Source organism: Mirounga angustirostris, unplaced genomic scaffold (genome assembly GCF_029215605.1).
Source record: "Mirounga angustirostris isolate CCGP_5_RB_7025 unplaced genomic scaffold, mMirAng1.0.hap1 SCAF_300, whole genome shotgun sequence".
NCBI lineage: Eukaryota > Metazoa > Chordata > Mammalia > Carnivora > Phocidae > Mirounga > Mirounga angustirostris.
In genome coordinates this window covers 19,135-34,149 of record NW_026992008.1, presented here as the reverse complement: position 1 = coordinate 34,149, position 15,015 = coordinate 19,135, and the positions used below count along the sequence as shown (strand labels likewise).

The following is a 15,015-nucleotide window of genomic DNA, read 5'->3' as shown; positions in this document are numbered from 1 at the left end:
GTGGGGGGAGGGGGTAACTGGGTGATGGGCTTTAAGGAGGGCACGTGATGTGATGAACACTGGGTGTTATACTCGACTAATGAATCATTGAACATTATATCAAAACTAATGATGTACTATATGTTGGCTAGTTGAATTTAAATTAAAAAAGAAAGATATCTGGAATATATGAAATGCTTCTACAAAACTGTAAGAAAGTCATCCTACCCATTTGTAGAAAGGTCATGACACCCGCATAAGATGATGCCACGGAAAAGGAAATTGAAATGGACAATAAGCATATAAAGGAGCTCAATCTCCTTAGTGGATGGAGAAATGCAAAAAAAAAAAAAAAAAAAAAGACCACCACCCCAAGCCCAGATGTAATCCGGTGAGATTATAATGCAATCTGGTGAGAATATGGAGCAGTTAGTACCCAACCGGCTGGTGGGAGTCATAAGTTGGAAACAATTTGGCTATACCGAATACTCACCTAGCCTATGACCTAGCAATAGGTCATCAACTCCTCGAAACTCCTGGGCTCCTTTAAACGCAGCAGAACACAATCGCACGTGTGCCAGACCCCGGAATATTGCCAGCGTCCCTGCTTGTAAGGGCTCTACAGTGGGAAGTATCCACACGTCCACGGACAAGAAAACGGATGAACGAGTTGAGGAGTGGTTCCACAGTGGTGTGCGCTCCAGCAGGGAAGACGAAAGCAGGACGGCTCTGCGGAATATAGTACAGGCACCGTCAGGGCGCAATGTTGGGTGAAAAAGGAAGCGGCGGAACACCAGGCAGGAGGCGGTACAGTTTATTGTACTCCCCAGGCAACACAGCAGGAGGCCAGGACAGCCAAGGATACGCACACGGGTCTCTAAGACGAAGCAAACCCCGACCAGCCGACCACCCAGAAAACGAACCGTAGAAAACGGAGGGGGTTGGTTGACACAGGACACGCAGCAGGATGGCTCTTCCTCTGCGAGCGGAGGCAGTGGGTGGGAAGGGCCCCGGGAGGAGACTGCGCAGGAACTGTGAAAAGTGTCCCACGTCGGGAAGGTGGAGGCTTGAGCACCTACGTGGTTCCACACTGCCGTATCCTTTTGTGATTTCCCAGGAAGAGGACCCGTGAAACGTCCTTGAATATGGTCGAACCGGAGCCGCCCAGCCGGGGCCTCGATGCTCGCTCGATGCTCGCTGCTCGCTCGATGCTCGATGCTCGCTCGATGCTCGCTGCTCGCTCGATGCTCGCTCGATGCTCGCTGCTCGCTCGATGCTCGCTGCTCGCTCGATGCTCGCTCGATGCTCGCTGCTCGCTCGATGCTCGCTCGATGCTCGATGCTCGCTCGATGCTCGCTCGATGCCCGATGCTCGCTCGATGCCCGATGCTCGCTCGATGCCCGATGCTCGCTCGATGCTCGATGCTCGGCACCAGCGCGCCCGGAGGGGGCAGTTTGGTCCAGGGGGCGTGTCTCGGCCGAGGCCCCGCCTCCCGCATGCGCGCTGCGCCGGCCAATCAGCAACGCCCCCGCCCAGGCGAGGCTGGCGAGCTCCTCTCCCGCGCGAGGCCCTCAGAGGAGCGTCGCGGAGGACGTGGGGTGGAGGTCGCTGTGCAGGTGGAGGGATGGAGGGAGGAGGGACAGAGAGACAGAGGATGGGGGTGAGGCGTAGGGGACCCTCAGGGAGGCCCAGGCGGGTCGGGGAGGCGGGCCCGGCGGCACTGTGTGGCCACGGGGGTCTCCTCAGACGTGAGGGTGGGGCCAGGGTGTGGGGCAGCGGCGGCTGGGCTGGCCGCTGAGGTGATGTCCCCGCGGGGTCCTCGGGGGCTCCGGCAGGACACGACGAGGCCCCCGAGGGCGGGGCCGGCAGGGCAGGCAGCGGGTCCGACGGTCCCCACTTCCTGGGAGGGCCACACCTGGTGAGGAGGGTCCGTCTGCGTCTGTCCCTCCTGCCCGGCCCCCCGGCAGGGCGGTTTGGTCCCCGGAGGCCGTCCTGGGGTCCAGATGGCGTGTCGAGGAGCCGCCCTAGACCCGACGGTCCCCGGACAGGTCCGGACAGGTGCAGAACGGTTTATTCCCCGTCCATGCGGAGGGGGACACTTGACGTTAGTCCCGGCCACGGTTGGGCCTCCAGACCAGCACGTTGTCCCGCGGGGGCCTCGGGGTGGGGACGGCCTCTGTCCCAGCGTAGGGCGACAGAGTGTGGCGGAAGGTCCTGGCACTCAGATGTCCCGGGGCTGGTCGCATGCGCTCGGTCGGAGCCGGGGGGCGGGGGGAGGGAGGGGTCCACCGTCCCCATCGTCTTTGTCCCCTCCTGGTCCAGCAAGAGACACGAGGACACACACACTCTCCGATCCGCGCAGAGGACCCTTGCCTGGCCTCGCTCACTGACCGGGTCCCCCCGTTTCCTTAACGCGTGTCTGTGCCCACAGCGTGCAGGAGAGCTCAGAAGGCACCTCCTCGGGATGGCGCCGGCTGGCAGGAAGCGCCTGGGCAGAGCCGCGAAGGCCCCGGTGGTGGCTCAGGGTACGGCAGCCCGTGACTCTGGGGGACAAGAGAGAAGAGAGCTGAGGGGGCCGGAGGCTGAAGGTACTGCCTATCCGACACCTTTTGCAGATACAGCGCTTGCTGATGACGCACGCGGGGCAGGCCACCGCTTCGGAGTCCTCGGCGTTGTAAACAGTAAAATCCTCGTGTGTGTGTGTCTGTCTGTCTGTCTCGGTCTCTGTGTGTCTGTCAGTCTGTCTCTGTGTGTGGTGTGTGTGTGGGGGGGGGTGTCTGTTCTGTCTCTCTGTGTGTCTGTCTGTCTCTGCGTGTGGTGTGTGTGTGTGTGTGTGTGTGTGTGTGTGTGTGTAAAGCAGTTCCAGGTACCAGAGGTGGCCCACTTGATCCTCCTGTCCCAAACCAGGATTCCCGAGGCTTAGATCGCAGCTCTTCTGCTCCCCCGCAGTCCTTCTTTCCCAAATACCTCGCGCCGGCTGGGTGATGTACTCTGGCATTAACCTGGAAGGGCCTGTAACACCGTCTCCGTCGCATGGTCCTGGTCCCTGATCTAGTGTCGTCTGGCCTTGCACACGCATGCTCCCTTTCCTGGGCCTGCCTTAAGAAAACTTTTGTTTGCGAGACGGAGCCCTAAAAAACTCCACGGGGAAGGTATTGCTCCCTGAAAACGGATCAAAATGCCATACTTCATTTTACTGTTTCAGAGTTAAATGCAGTTAGCCGACATGTAGTGCATCGTTAGTTTGCGACAGAACGTTCGGTGATTCCTTAGCTGCGTATAACACCCGGTGCTCATCACATCATCACGTGCCCTCCTTAGTGCCCACCACCATACTTCGTTTTAAAATGTTTTCCGCTTTTATTTCAACGCAGGAAACAGTCCACTAACTGAATACTACGGGGGAAGAAGGCCTTCTGCAGTAACGTTTGAGGAAGATGTGGGGTAATGTGTTCATAGTATTTTCACTCACCAGATCAAGTCAACTTGGCTTACATAACAATTATTCTCTGTAAAATCCTAGAATGAGACATTTTTTCCAAAACAAACATGATCTTTGTTTATCCTTAATAATGTTTGATGCAACGTCTTCACAGGAATGAAATACAGAAGATGCTGCAAGGACTTGGAGGTATGCTTAAGTGATGTTGGCGGTGGAAAAAAAAATGGTTTTAAACCATACAGCTTTTATGAATGGAAATGTTAGTGAGTGGTCTGCAACACTGATTTTAATGCCTTGTTCTCGTATGTGGGATATTACACAGGTATTTAGTGTGATTCAACTTTGCAAGTTTCTTTACTGACCTTTTCCATTGATGTGGAAAAGTAAAAATGGTACTAACCTTGATGAGGTAAGAATGATGCCATTATTTTTACACACATGTGCATGTAATATAAATTAATATAAATTAAGCAGAGAAGGGCGCCTGGGTGGCTCAGTCGGTTGAGCGACTGCCTCCGGCTCGGGTCATGATCCTGGAGTCCCGGGATCGAGTCCCGCATCGGGCTCCCTGCTCGGCGGGGAGTCTGCTTCTCCCTCTGACCCTCCCCCCTCTCATGTGCTCTCTTTCTCTATCTCATTCTCTCTCAAATAAATAAATAAAATCTTTAAAAAAAAAATTAAACAGAGAAAAGTTTGAGCCTCCTTTTGTGTGCACAGATTAGGTGATCTATCCATTTTTAATGTCAATTTTAAATTTCCTTAATTCAGTTACTTCTCATAACTTTCCAGTGTCCTGCTCTGTGGGGCAGCAGCACAGATTGAATCCTCCAAAAAACAAACAAACAAAACACTCTTTATTGTTACTTTCCATTAGCAAACCGTGTAGCTGCAAACTAAAGAACTCTCCTAGCTAGTGAGAAATACATAATCATATCCAAACTCCTGAGTTTCATGTTGTCTGCTCAGATGTCAGTTACACCATCTGCACTACAGGACAGGACCCTTAGCGGGGTCCAAGTCAATTTACGGCTCTTCGATAGAGATCATCCTTACAAGCAAGTACGTTTTGAAGGCTTTGCTCTATTTGGTGGTGACAAAGTGCTTGCTTTGTGAGCTGTCTGACAAACTTCTTACTATAGATGGATTCCGGATGTATAAAATATTGTTATTATAGTGCAGATCCTTCATGACTACCGAAAAATAAGTATTGATTGTAGATCCACAAAGTCAAATCATATGATTTGCAAAGCTTTATTTGAAGTATTAAGATTCTGTGAGATGCAGCACTTATGGATAAAAGTGTTATGTAAAAAGCTCCATGAAAATATTTTTAAAATGTTTCTGAATTCATTTATTTAAATTAGAATTTTTACACCCGCAGCCCTTGTCTCTTTTAGTAAAACACAGTTAAAAGCATCACGCACTAGATCGCTTGAAAAATAATTTTTTTTAATGTGCGATATAATTATTTTTATCCTTTTGAGGATCATTTTTAAGAAAACACTTTTGCGCGTTCTATATAATGCATTCTTCCTTTAAATTTAATTTAATTTTATTATGTTACGTTAGTCACCGTACAGTACATCATTAGTTTTTGATGTAGTGATCCACGATTCGTTGTTTTCGTATAACACCCGGTGCTCCATGCAGTACGTGCCCTCCTTAATACCCATCACCGGGCTAACCCATCCCCCCACACCCCTCCCCTCTAGAACCCTCAGTTTGTTTCTCGGAGTCTATGGACTGACTCATGGTTCGTCTCCGCCTCCGATTCCCACCCCCTTCATCTTTCCCTTCCTTCTCCTAATGTCCTCCGTGTTATTCCTTATGTCCCACAAATCAGTGAAACCATATGATAATTGACTTTCTCTGCTCGACTTACTTCACTTAGCATATATAATGCATTCTAATGGTAATCCACCTAAACATGTCCCTTGAATTGGAGGATATTTTATACATTTAGAGAAATTTGCCTTTTAGCTGTTTTCTCACAAGGAAGTTAAAGTCTGTCCTTGGGGTTCCCTGTACGCATTTTGATAATGGAAAATATTTTGATTACTATCCCCTTTTCATTATCTCTAAGCTAAAAGGTGACCTGCAGTTAGAAAAATTATAACTGGGATACTAGTACCAGAAAGATTTTACAGAAAATAGTGAGCAAATCTTGCTTTTTGAAATGATGCCTGTGTTATAATTTTTATTTTACTTATTTTATTTTTTAAAGTGTAATTGGTGTACAGTATTATATTAGTCCCAGGTATACGACATAGTGATTGGACATTTATGATGTCTGTATTATAAATTTTAAATGTCTTTGCATATTGCTGAGACAACATTTACACATATTGACTCGTATATATGAAAACAAAATAATTTTCAACACTAAATTTCAATGAATACTTTCTATACAGTTGACATTAAGCAGGCTCTTCTTGCAAAGAGAAAAATGTTCGAAGTGAATGCCAAAGCTCTTGTCAAAACCACTAACGAAAAAATTGAGCATGTTTGGAACATACAGCAAGAACAAAGGTGAAGTTGTTGGGTTTTGTTGTTTTGTTTTGTTTTTAAGTCACGATGACATTTGTATCATTTCTTAGTATTCGTTGGTGCGAATAACCTAAGGCAAATTCTATTATATTGAATTTTCCAGCGAAAAAAATAGATTTTGCTTGATTTTCTTCTAAGCAGATAAATTCTGTTAACCTCACTCCTTAACAGAATTGAGATGTATCTCCCGGAAGCCAATAAAGATGACCTTTTTTTCCCTTTCAAATAACAATTGAGTTTTCTTCCTATAACATTAATTCGTATTTATTCTAGGCCTACACTAGCTGAACTTCAGGTAAATGTCTTAAACCATTGTTCTTGTGATAGTTAACTGTATTCAGTTATGTAGAAAAGGTTGATCTTATGTTATAAATAATTTGCATATTTTAGTAAATTGTGTTCACGGTTCTTTCTTAAAAACCATTGTTGTGCCAATGAGGGGAAATATTTAAGTGAAATATTCCTGTTTGGAAACCTTCTATGATAAATGGATATGATATCCTTATTGAATCTACTTATCATATCAGAACATACATGTTCTTCAGTAAGAAGAAATGGAAAGTAAACTGCTTTTAGATAAAATGAATTTTTCTGGAAAATTGATAGTACAGTAAATCCTCACTAGTTTTTAAGAGGTAAGGCATGTGAGATAGCTTATATGTTGGTCAGTCAGGGACGATACTTTTGGAATAAGAGTAAATTGTTCGTGTAGCCTTTCTGTTTCTCAGGAGACTATTTCAGCTGCTATTACGCTGTTACTGCCGTCTCCTTTTATGGTGTAAATTGTGTCAAATCAATTTTGTTTTGAATATGGTTAATTTTTCCGTATCTTTATGAGGTGTGACGGTGCTCATTATTGTGTTTTACAGGCAGAATCTTCATCTCAAATATTCTCAGCAGTTTCTGACTTTGTATCGGGCGTGGGATACAGACATGCGGAAAGCCCGGGAACAAGAAGAAAAACTAGCTGTTGGTATCAGCCTTGGCTTTAAAATTGATTTATTTATTGTATCAAAGTCTCAAGTGGCAGTAGGCCATGCAAAAACAGAGCAGAGAATGTAGAGTCCGTGAGCCCAGATGGGTAAAGATGGGTGGAAGATGTAGCGGTGGGAGACTGAATGTTCTATTTGGATTGCCTCAGTCTACTTAGTGATATAGGAAGGTCACCAGTTAAGAGTTAGAGTGGTGGAGGAGGTGTTGCCTTTGAGGGGCAGAGAAGAAGTCCTGGAAGTGTTTCCTGAGAGCGGGCCAGCGAATGGACTAGGGAAATATCATTGCCAAGCAGCATTATGGGTCTAATTGAGGTTAGTGTCATAGTGATCATGAATTTAAGGTGAGACCCCCCTCTGCATGGTTGTGGCAGAGCAGCTGGAGAGTTGGATTTTCCAGGGTTGCGGTTTAGCCACGCAGATCAACAGAGCGAAAAGGGGGCAAGGTACACGTGCAAGCACATAGGCGTAATGATTGGCCGTGGAATTTAAGCCAAGAAGGAGGAAAAGGGAGAATATGAGAGTGGGGACTGGGGACCATGAAAAGTCGCAGGATCGATGGGATGTTAATCCTGAAAGAGCATTGAACTGTAGTAAAAAGGGTAGAGAGCTACAAACAGGGAGGTAGAGGTTGAATGTCGGGGGCGGGGGGAAGGGGACAAACAGTATAGCACAGTGCTCAAGAGCCTGGACTCTGGAACCATTTTGGGGGGCTCCGATCCTGGTTGACCAGCACTAGCTGTGAAATCAGGGACAAATTGTTTATCTCTGTACCTCACTCAGTTTCCTCACCTATGAAAGGAGACGAGACATAGTAAGAGTACTTGCCTCATAGAGTTGTTTTGAGAATTAAATGAGATCATATATAATAAGTTTATTTAAAATGGCTCAGAACAGTACCTGACACACAGTTCCTATATAAGTCTCTGCTCTACTTAATATTATGTCGATGTTGCAGTTATTGGGAATGACAGAATCCAGGGTGTGACTATGTAAGTGAGTGACTAAAGTAGGGAAGAGGACAAAATTATTGCTGGAGATTAGGTCAAGGAACAGAGAGGCTAGGATCATCTGTATGCATACTGAAATGACCAAGAATTAATACATGTTTCGAATGTTGTTAAGAAAGAATATCTCTGGGACGTCTGGGTGGCTCAGTCGGCTAAGCGTCTGCCTTCGGCTCAGGTCATGATCCCAGGGTCCTGGGATCAAGGCCCACATCGGGCTCCTTGCTCAGCAGGAAGCCTGCTTCTCCCTCTGCCTCTGCCCCTCCCCCTGCTTGTGCGCTCTCTGTCTCTGTCTCTGTCTGATAATAAATAAAATCTTAAAGAAAGAAAGAAAGAAAGAAAGAAAGAAAGAAAGAAAGAAAGAAAGAAAGAGAAAGAAAGAAAGAAAGAAAGAAAGAAAGAAAGAAAGAAAGAAAGAAAGAAAGAAAGAAAGAAAGAAAGAAAGAAAGAAAGAAAGAATATCTCTTCTGAAACTACTGTTAGGAAGGATTAGTGTATAGATTTTTGCCTACTTGTGGTAAACACATTTTTGGAAGGGTCATTTGTGGATTTTGAAGTCAAAAATTAAAACATGTTTTCAGTATTGGTGAGAAAGACAATTTCCTACTTAATGGCTACTAGGTAGGATCATCGTATTGTTTCTGTATATTAGTGGTGAATAAACTTGGTCACAAAAGTTGTTAAAACAGGAAATGTTAACAAGTATCGATTTAAAGAATATTCCTTTCAAACTTGATGTATAATTATGTTTTCTAAATATTAAATGTTACCCACATTTTATCACCCTTTTCTTTTATATTTGTAGGATATGTTCCGAGAGCAACGAAAGATTCTTCAACAAGCTAGAGCTGTTCAGAACCAGAGACTGCAAAAAATTAAAAACTTACATGAGCAATTCTTAAAGGTCTGTTGTATTTGGCAACACAATACATTCTTATAAAACATAATATGTAGGCGCGCCTGGGTGGCTCAGTCAGTTGAGCAACCGACTGCTGGTTTTGGCTCAGGTCGTGGGTCCTGATCTCATGGGTTGTGGGATCGAGCCCCGCCTCGTGCCTCCTGCTTAGCGGGGAGTCTGCTTGAAGATTCTCTCCTTCTGCCCCTCCTCCCACTTGCATGTGCACATGCTCTCTCTCTCTCTCTCTCTCATAAGTAAGTAAATATTTTAAAATATATACATAAAATGTATGTAAAAGTAGAAGACTGTTTCTTTCCAAATCTTTGGGGAAGGGGGAACCATTTAGGTTATACATCTAAATTGTTAAACATTGTCCATTTGGAATTCATCGTTTGGGATTTAACGTAATTGGTACATGCATTTTTATTTTTAGAATTAATTAATAGTTTTGTGGGAGTCATCTAAAACAGGGAACTGTAAAGAGGGAATTTTACCTAGAAATACATGTATTGTGAAGAAAACTGGTACTTTATTAACACTTTAATCATAATTTTTTGTTCAACAATCAGTTTTGAGGAGATCGGCAATAAATTCATAGTGGAAACTAGGAAGTCTATAAATCACTTCTACGTGTCTTTTACTTGCGTTAACGGTTTCTGTTAAATATGAGTAGGCAGTTGTAATTGATGAATAGCACTTCTATATTCAAATGCGTTACATGAGTGTTTTATGGCATATTTGCTTTTGGAATATTAGACTAATAATGACTTTATATGCATACTTAAAATCATAAGAAAAGGTCTAAATGTATAACAGAATGAAAAAGCCAGAGGAGGACTAAACGTTTGTGAGTTGAGAATGATCTGCTGGGATATTTGCACATTAGCAAATTGTCCTCAGTGACACAGACCTCTTCTTCGTGCAGATATATACTTGTTTAGGAGGCAGTGGAAGCCTGCACATTCCCCTTCTTTTTTCTTGGTGTGTGTATGTGGGCGGGGAGGGAGGGGCGGCGGAGGGGAGTGGGAGGTGTACTTTACCTCTGCAGCTGTACCTTAATATCTTTCTTTGAATTCCCACTGCCACTGCCCCGAGTTCAGGATCTCATCATTCCCTGCTTATACTATTAAACTCTCATCTGAGTTCTCTCTCCTCCGGTCCATCCTTCCCAGTTCTGCAATATGATGTTCCAAAACGTATACCTTCCCTCCTGAAAACCTGCCATTAGCTTCCCACTTAAACACTCGGGTATTCAACGTCTGCCCTGTAACAAGACTCCCTTTGTAGTTTTATACTTACATTCCTCCTTTCCTCCCACCCCTCCAGTACACTAACTCACCATTACTTCCTTGTTTCTAGGGTACTTTCAATTCCCTCTTCCCTTTACCTACTGAAATCTTACTCTTTTGCCAGCTAAATCAGAATCAATCTTATTTTCCAGTACACAGTCATGGCAAGTTGTGTTTCCTTAATTGTTACAAAGTTTTTGTGTTGTTTTTATTTACATGTCTTTTTATTCTCACTGGAATAAGGAAGGAAGAGATCGTGCATTCATTTCCCAAATTCCTCCGCAGCACTTAACAGTACTTCTTACGTAGTATGGGCTAGATCACTATTTGTTAAGTGAACAGTAAGGATTTAGAACACGTTTGTTTTTCATAACTTAAAGAGGTCGTGTTACAGATCATTTTATTCCCTCCAATGGAATCATGTTACATTGATTTTTACTCATTATAAGTGCAGTGCTACATGGTATTTAGAAAGCTTATTAGAGAGATTTAAAATCATGGTATTTCATTCTGTGGGACTGCCAGTCTTTTTTTTCCCCTCCACCTTGACCTTAACTGTTTATTAACCCATTGTTTCGAGCAAAGCGTACTACTGTCATGCCTCTATAATAATAATAATATTTGACTCAAACACAACATTTAAAAAATTTCCTAAGTGGGTATTTTGATCTCCATGTATTAGGTCTAATATTTTATTTGGAATAAATAACGAGCATCCTTTGAATATTAAGAATCGTTACTTTTGAAATTTAATTTTTTAAAAGATTTTATTTATTTTTGGGGGGGGAGAGAGAGAGAGAGAGAGAGAGAGAGAGCGCCCATGAGCAGGGGGAGGGGCAGAGGGAGATGGAGAAGCAGACTCCCCGCCGAGCAGGGAGCTCGACGTGGGGGCTCGATCCCAGGACCCCGAGATCATGACCTGAGCCGAAGGCAGACGCTTAACTGACTGAGCCACCCAGGCGCCCCTTGAAATTTTTAATTTTACATGTTTGGAGCATGAGATGAAAAGTGGTGGTTTGTAACTGAACTAGGCTTTTTGTTTTAGAGTATGCAGGACTTAGAGAAGGCCCATGAACATCTTCTTACTGATGAACAAAGCGAAGTTAGGGAAGACATGACCAAGCTGCAAAACAAAATTATGATGGAAGCTGTGAGTGGTGTATATTTAATATTAAGAACTAAGGAGGGATGTGGGCATTGGGGCATTTTGTTGGCCAAACTGTATGTCACAATTACCTAAATGACACGCGAATGTTTAATATTTCCTTCCCTGCAACAGCAGCAGCAAGCGCTGGCAGTTGTTCAGAAGTCTCTTCATTCCCTGTTGTTCTGATGACTTTGAAGAAAGAACAGGAACCCAAGTCTTATGATACAAGTGTAACATTAGCTACACTGAACCACGTTGTAGTAGTTTAAAAATCATAGTTGAAATCAGTACATCTTGTTTATCATAGCTTGCTTGGTAAAGTGCAAGAATCCATTCCGGTTAAAACCCCCAACCCTAAACAGTGATGTGGATCGCAGCAATTCCACAATTATATGTATTACGCTTTCAGCCCTTCGTTAGTAATGACTTTTTGTACTTAACCCTGTCAGTTAACTTTTAACAATAACGATGATTTAATTCTAGGCTTGGCCTCAGTGGATCTGTATCAGTCCCAAAAGGTTCAAAGCACAAGTACAGAAAGAAGGCTACATTGCTTTTCCTAAAGGAAAAAAAAAATTAAAGAATATAAAATCTATCTTATCCATGTACCTGCTTGTATTTACTCATTAGTTTACAGAGCCAATTCCAATAAAAATATGATTTCAGAAGAAAATGTACTCTACTGCCTTATAAAAATTATTGAAAGTAAACATGAGATTGTGTTTTTGAATAAATTAAACTGCCTAAAATCACTGGGAGAACAGAACTACATATATAAATATCCGTGCTGAGACATGGGTTTGTGAAATGTCATTTCCACCACGACATCAAAATGTCATTTACTTGGTGTTGGTTCACTATTAAATGACACCTGCCCTTAGCATTGATTGAAAGTATTTCATTAATATGCACATATACTTAATCACTTATGGTCTGAGTATTTCACATCTGTCTATAAAGAAAGATAAATTACCTACAGTGCTTTGTTTTCAAGTTTAATATTCATTGAGTATGTGGAATGTTGATTTTTATATTTGAGAACTAAGAACTTGAATAATTCTTATACCTTTCCTTTTGTAATGGGCATTTTTCTTTTTTTTACGTTTAATAACAACACCATCTTCATTTGGGCACATTATTTAATAAACATGACATTGTTTCAGAATATATTTGGAATAAGTCAGTTAAATATATTTTTGTGAATTACTGAGATTGTTTTCAAGAATCATTCAGAACAAAACAATCCCATTTGGAGGAGAGGAATGATTTTCTCCTGTTTTTTTGCATGGTGTTTTGTTTTGTTTTGCTTTGTTTTACATTAATTCTGACCCGTATATACCACCCTTCTGTTTGTTTTAAGGTTTTCCAAGTTTTTAAAAATAAGCCCATATAGAATCTCTTTTTCTAACTGCAATAATGTATACAGGAATAAATGAGTCCTCCACCACTTTCCAATATTTGACATTACGGGGAGAATTTAATTGCTCAATTTCGCATGTTTGTAAAGAACTTTCCTTTTAAGCCAACACATGTGTTGGTGTATGTGTCTGAAGTTCTGTTCCAAACTCCTAAGAAGGTCCTTATTTGGGAAGTTTTCCAGTAGCTATAGAGACAAAAATAAGTACTCCAAAGGTCCCTGTGAAAGTTCTAGTGTTCATACTAAGCCATCTAATTTTACTTGAGAGTGCAGAGACGATAATCAGTACATAATGTACTCAGTGATCAAACCGTTGACATTTATTTCATCCCCTGACAACCTCAAATGAGTAAATACCCACTTGAAGCAACTTTGGCTGATATTCTAAGGGGAAGAAATATTTTGCCATTATATTATAATTATTTATATATTTATACATAATTTTCCATTATATATTATTTGTATACATATTATAATTATACATATGTATATTATATATATTCTAACATATATATTAGACTTTATTTTTTAAAACAGGTTCAGGTTCACAGCAAAATAGAGAAGTCTTTTTTTTTTTTTCGCCCAAGTAAGCGGGTTTTACTTCAGGTTCATTTTTCCACTACCTTTCACTATAGTTGCTTTCAGGGAGAGCACTCAAAGGAAAGATGATGGAAATGAATCTGGTACTGGCTTATTTAAACCAGAAAGTATTTTAAGAATCCAATAAAACTAGGGCGCCTGGGTGGCTCAGATGGTTAAGCGTCTGCTTTCGGCTCAGGTCATGATCCCAGGGTCCTGGGATAGGGCCCCACATCGAGCTCCCTGCTCCTTGGGAGCCTGCTTCTCCCTCTGCCTCTGCCTCTGCCTCTCTCTCTCTCCCCCTGTCTCTCATGAATAAATAAATAAAATCTTAAAAAAAAAAAAAAAAGAATCCAATAAAACTAGGTAGAATTCAGTTCTTGGTACTTGTTTTAAGTATTACTGGCTGCCATAAAGAAAGGTCATAAGAAGCTATGGCACATTGTTAAGAAGGACAATTTTCTTCAGTCCTCAGTCCTGACCCAGTCCTTATCCTCAGTGTCTGGTTAACTGTGGACCTTCCGTCTGAAACCCAACCCTGCAGGACCACCCTCCCCACCTCTGTCCCTCCTCACACATCTGCTTCTTCCCTTTCCTCCTCCTTCCCCACATTCAGAGAACACACACATACACACACACACACCCATCTCTTCACAACTTGTTTATTGTATTTTATTTTATTTTTTTAAAGATTTATTTATTCACTTGAGAGAGTGAGAATGAGAGAGAGAGTACATGAGAGGGGGGAGGGTTAGAGGGAGAAGCAGGCTCCTCGCTGAGCAGGGAGCCCGACGCGGGACTCGATCCAGGGACTCCAGGATCATGACCCGAGCCGAAGGCAGTTGCTTAACCAACTGAGCCACCCAGGCGCCCTCATTTATTTTATTTTAATCATCGATGGGTGTACCCTGTTGGTTGGTTTATGGTTGGTCTCTAAGTAGTTAGCCATTTCTCAGGGGCCAGACCTCAGAGACTTGGCAGATAGTTCTGAGGTCTCTGGCCTCTGAAGCTCTGAATGCCCAGGTGGTCACTTGAAGTGGTTGGAGATCTCCGTGCTGTCTTGTTCCTGTTCTGGCTCATTTTGATACAGTTCCTTGTTGTGCCTGTGATAATGGCCACATAATGTTGACCCTCTTGCTTTCTTAGATTTAATCAAAGGGCTGGGTGTCTATGGCCATACCACCCTGAATGTGCCCAATCTCATCTAATCAAGGGGCTGGGGGTTTCTGGACAGGCTTTTTTTGTTGTTCTCAAACTCCCTTGAAGGTGTGTTTTTACTCTCATGGTCGTCTTCAGGACCTGGAAGGACAATGGGGTGAGCAGAGAGGGGTACTGGTTTGGAAGAAGAGGATGGGGCATGGATGGGAACAGGGGCTTCAGGAGAAGGATGCAGTCTGAGAAGGGAGTCTGTGTGAAGCAAGAACACGGGAGGAGCTTTAAAGGGGAATGCTTTTACACTGTTGGTGGGAATGTAGGGCTTAGGTGGGATCATCTCACCTTGCCACTGCCTCTGGACCTGGATTGACAGGTGGTCTTCCTCTTCTTCCTCCCTCTTGGGGTCAGTTATTACATAACTATGCTAGAGGCTTGTGGTTTCCTGGTCATCTTTGCCATATCGAACCTTCCCAGTGGTCTAACCTCGGCCTCCTGACCTCCCTATACACAGCCCTCCCCAGGATAGTGACGGGCCGTACCTCTCAGTTTTGTTTGGTCAGGAAGGC

General features: G+C 43.3%; 1 protein-coding gene and 1 long non-coding RNA gene across 2 annotated transcripts; both read left to right on the top strand.

Moving 5' to 3' along the window:
* The first annotated feature begins 536 nt into the window (after positions 1-536).
* On the top strand, positions 537-3,423 carry LOC135363450 (uncharacterized). The gene is made up of 3 exons (XR_010409130.1): positions 537-1,074; positions 2,411-2,660; positions 3,354-3,423. It is a non-coding gene; the product is annotated as an uncharacterized LOC135363450 (long non-coding RNA).
* A 135-nt stretch (positions 3,424-3,558) lies between these two features.
* Positions 3,559-11,844, top strand: LOC123840656 (synaptonemal complex protein 3-like). The gene is made up of 6 exons (XM_064583988.1): positions 3,559-3,610; positions 5,833-5,950; positions 6,838-6,937; positions 8,770-8,868; positions 11,197-11,301; positions 11,431-11,844. The coding sequence occupies exons 1-6, from the start codon at positions 3,559-3,561 to the stop codon at positions 11,482-11,484; spliced, it is 528 nt and encodes a 175-aa protein (XP_064440058.1). The 3' UTR covers positions 11,485-11,844.
* Positions 11,845-15,015: the final 3,171 nt, after the last annotated feature.

What these genes read in the sequence shown, in the direction of transcription:
- LOC123840656 (XM_064583988.1), top strand. Translation starts at nt 3,559, where the DNA reads ATGCAACGTCTTCACAGGAATGAAATACAGAAGATGCTGCAAGGACTT. An exon ending in AACAAGAAGAAAAACTAGCT is followed by an intron (nt 6,938 to 8,769) that starts GTTGGTATCAGC and finishes TTATATTTGTAG; the next exon opens with GATATGTTCCGAGAGCAACG. An exon ending in TACATGAGCAATTCTTAAAG is followed by an intron (nt 8,869 to 11,196) that starts GTCTGTTGTATT and finishes TTTTTGTTTTAG; the next exon opens with AGTATGCAGGACTTAGAGAA.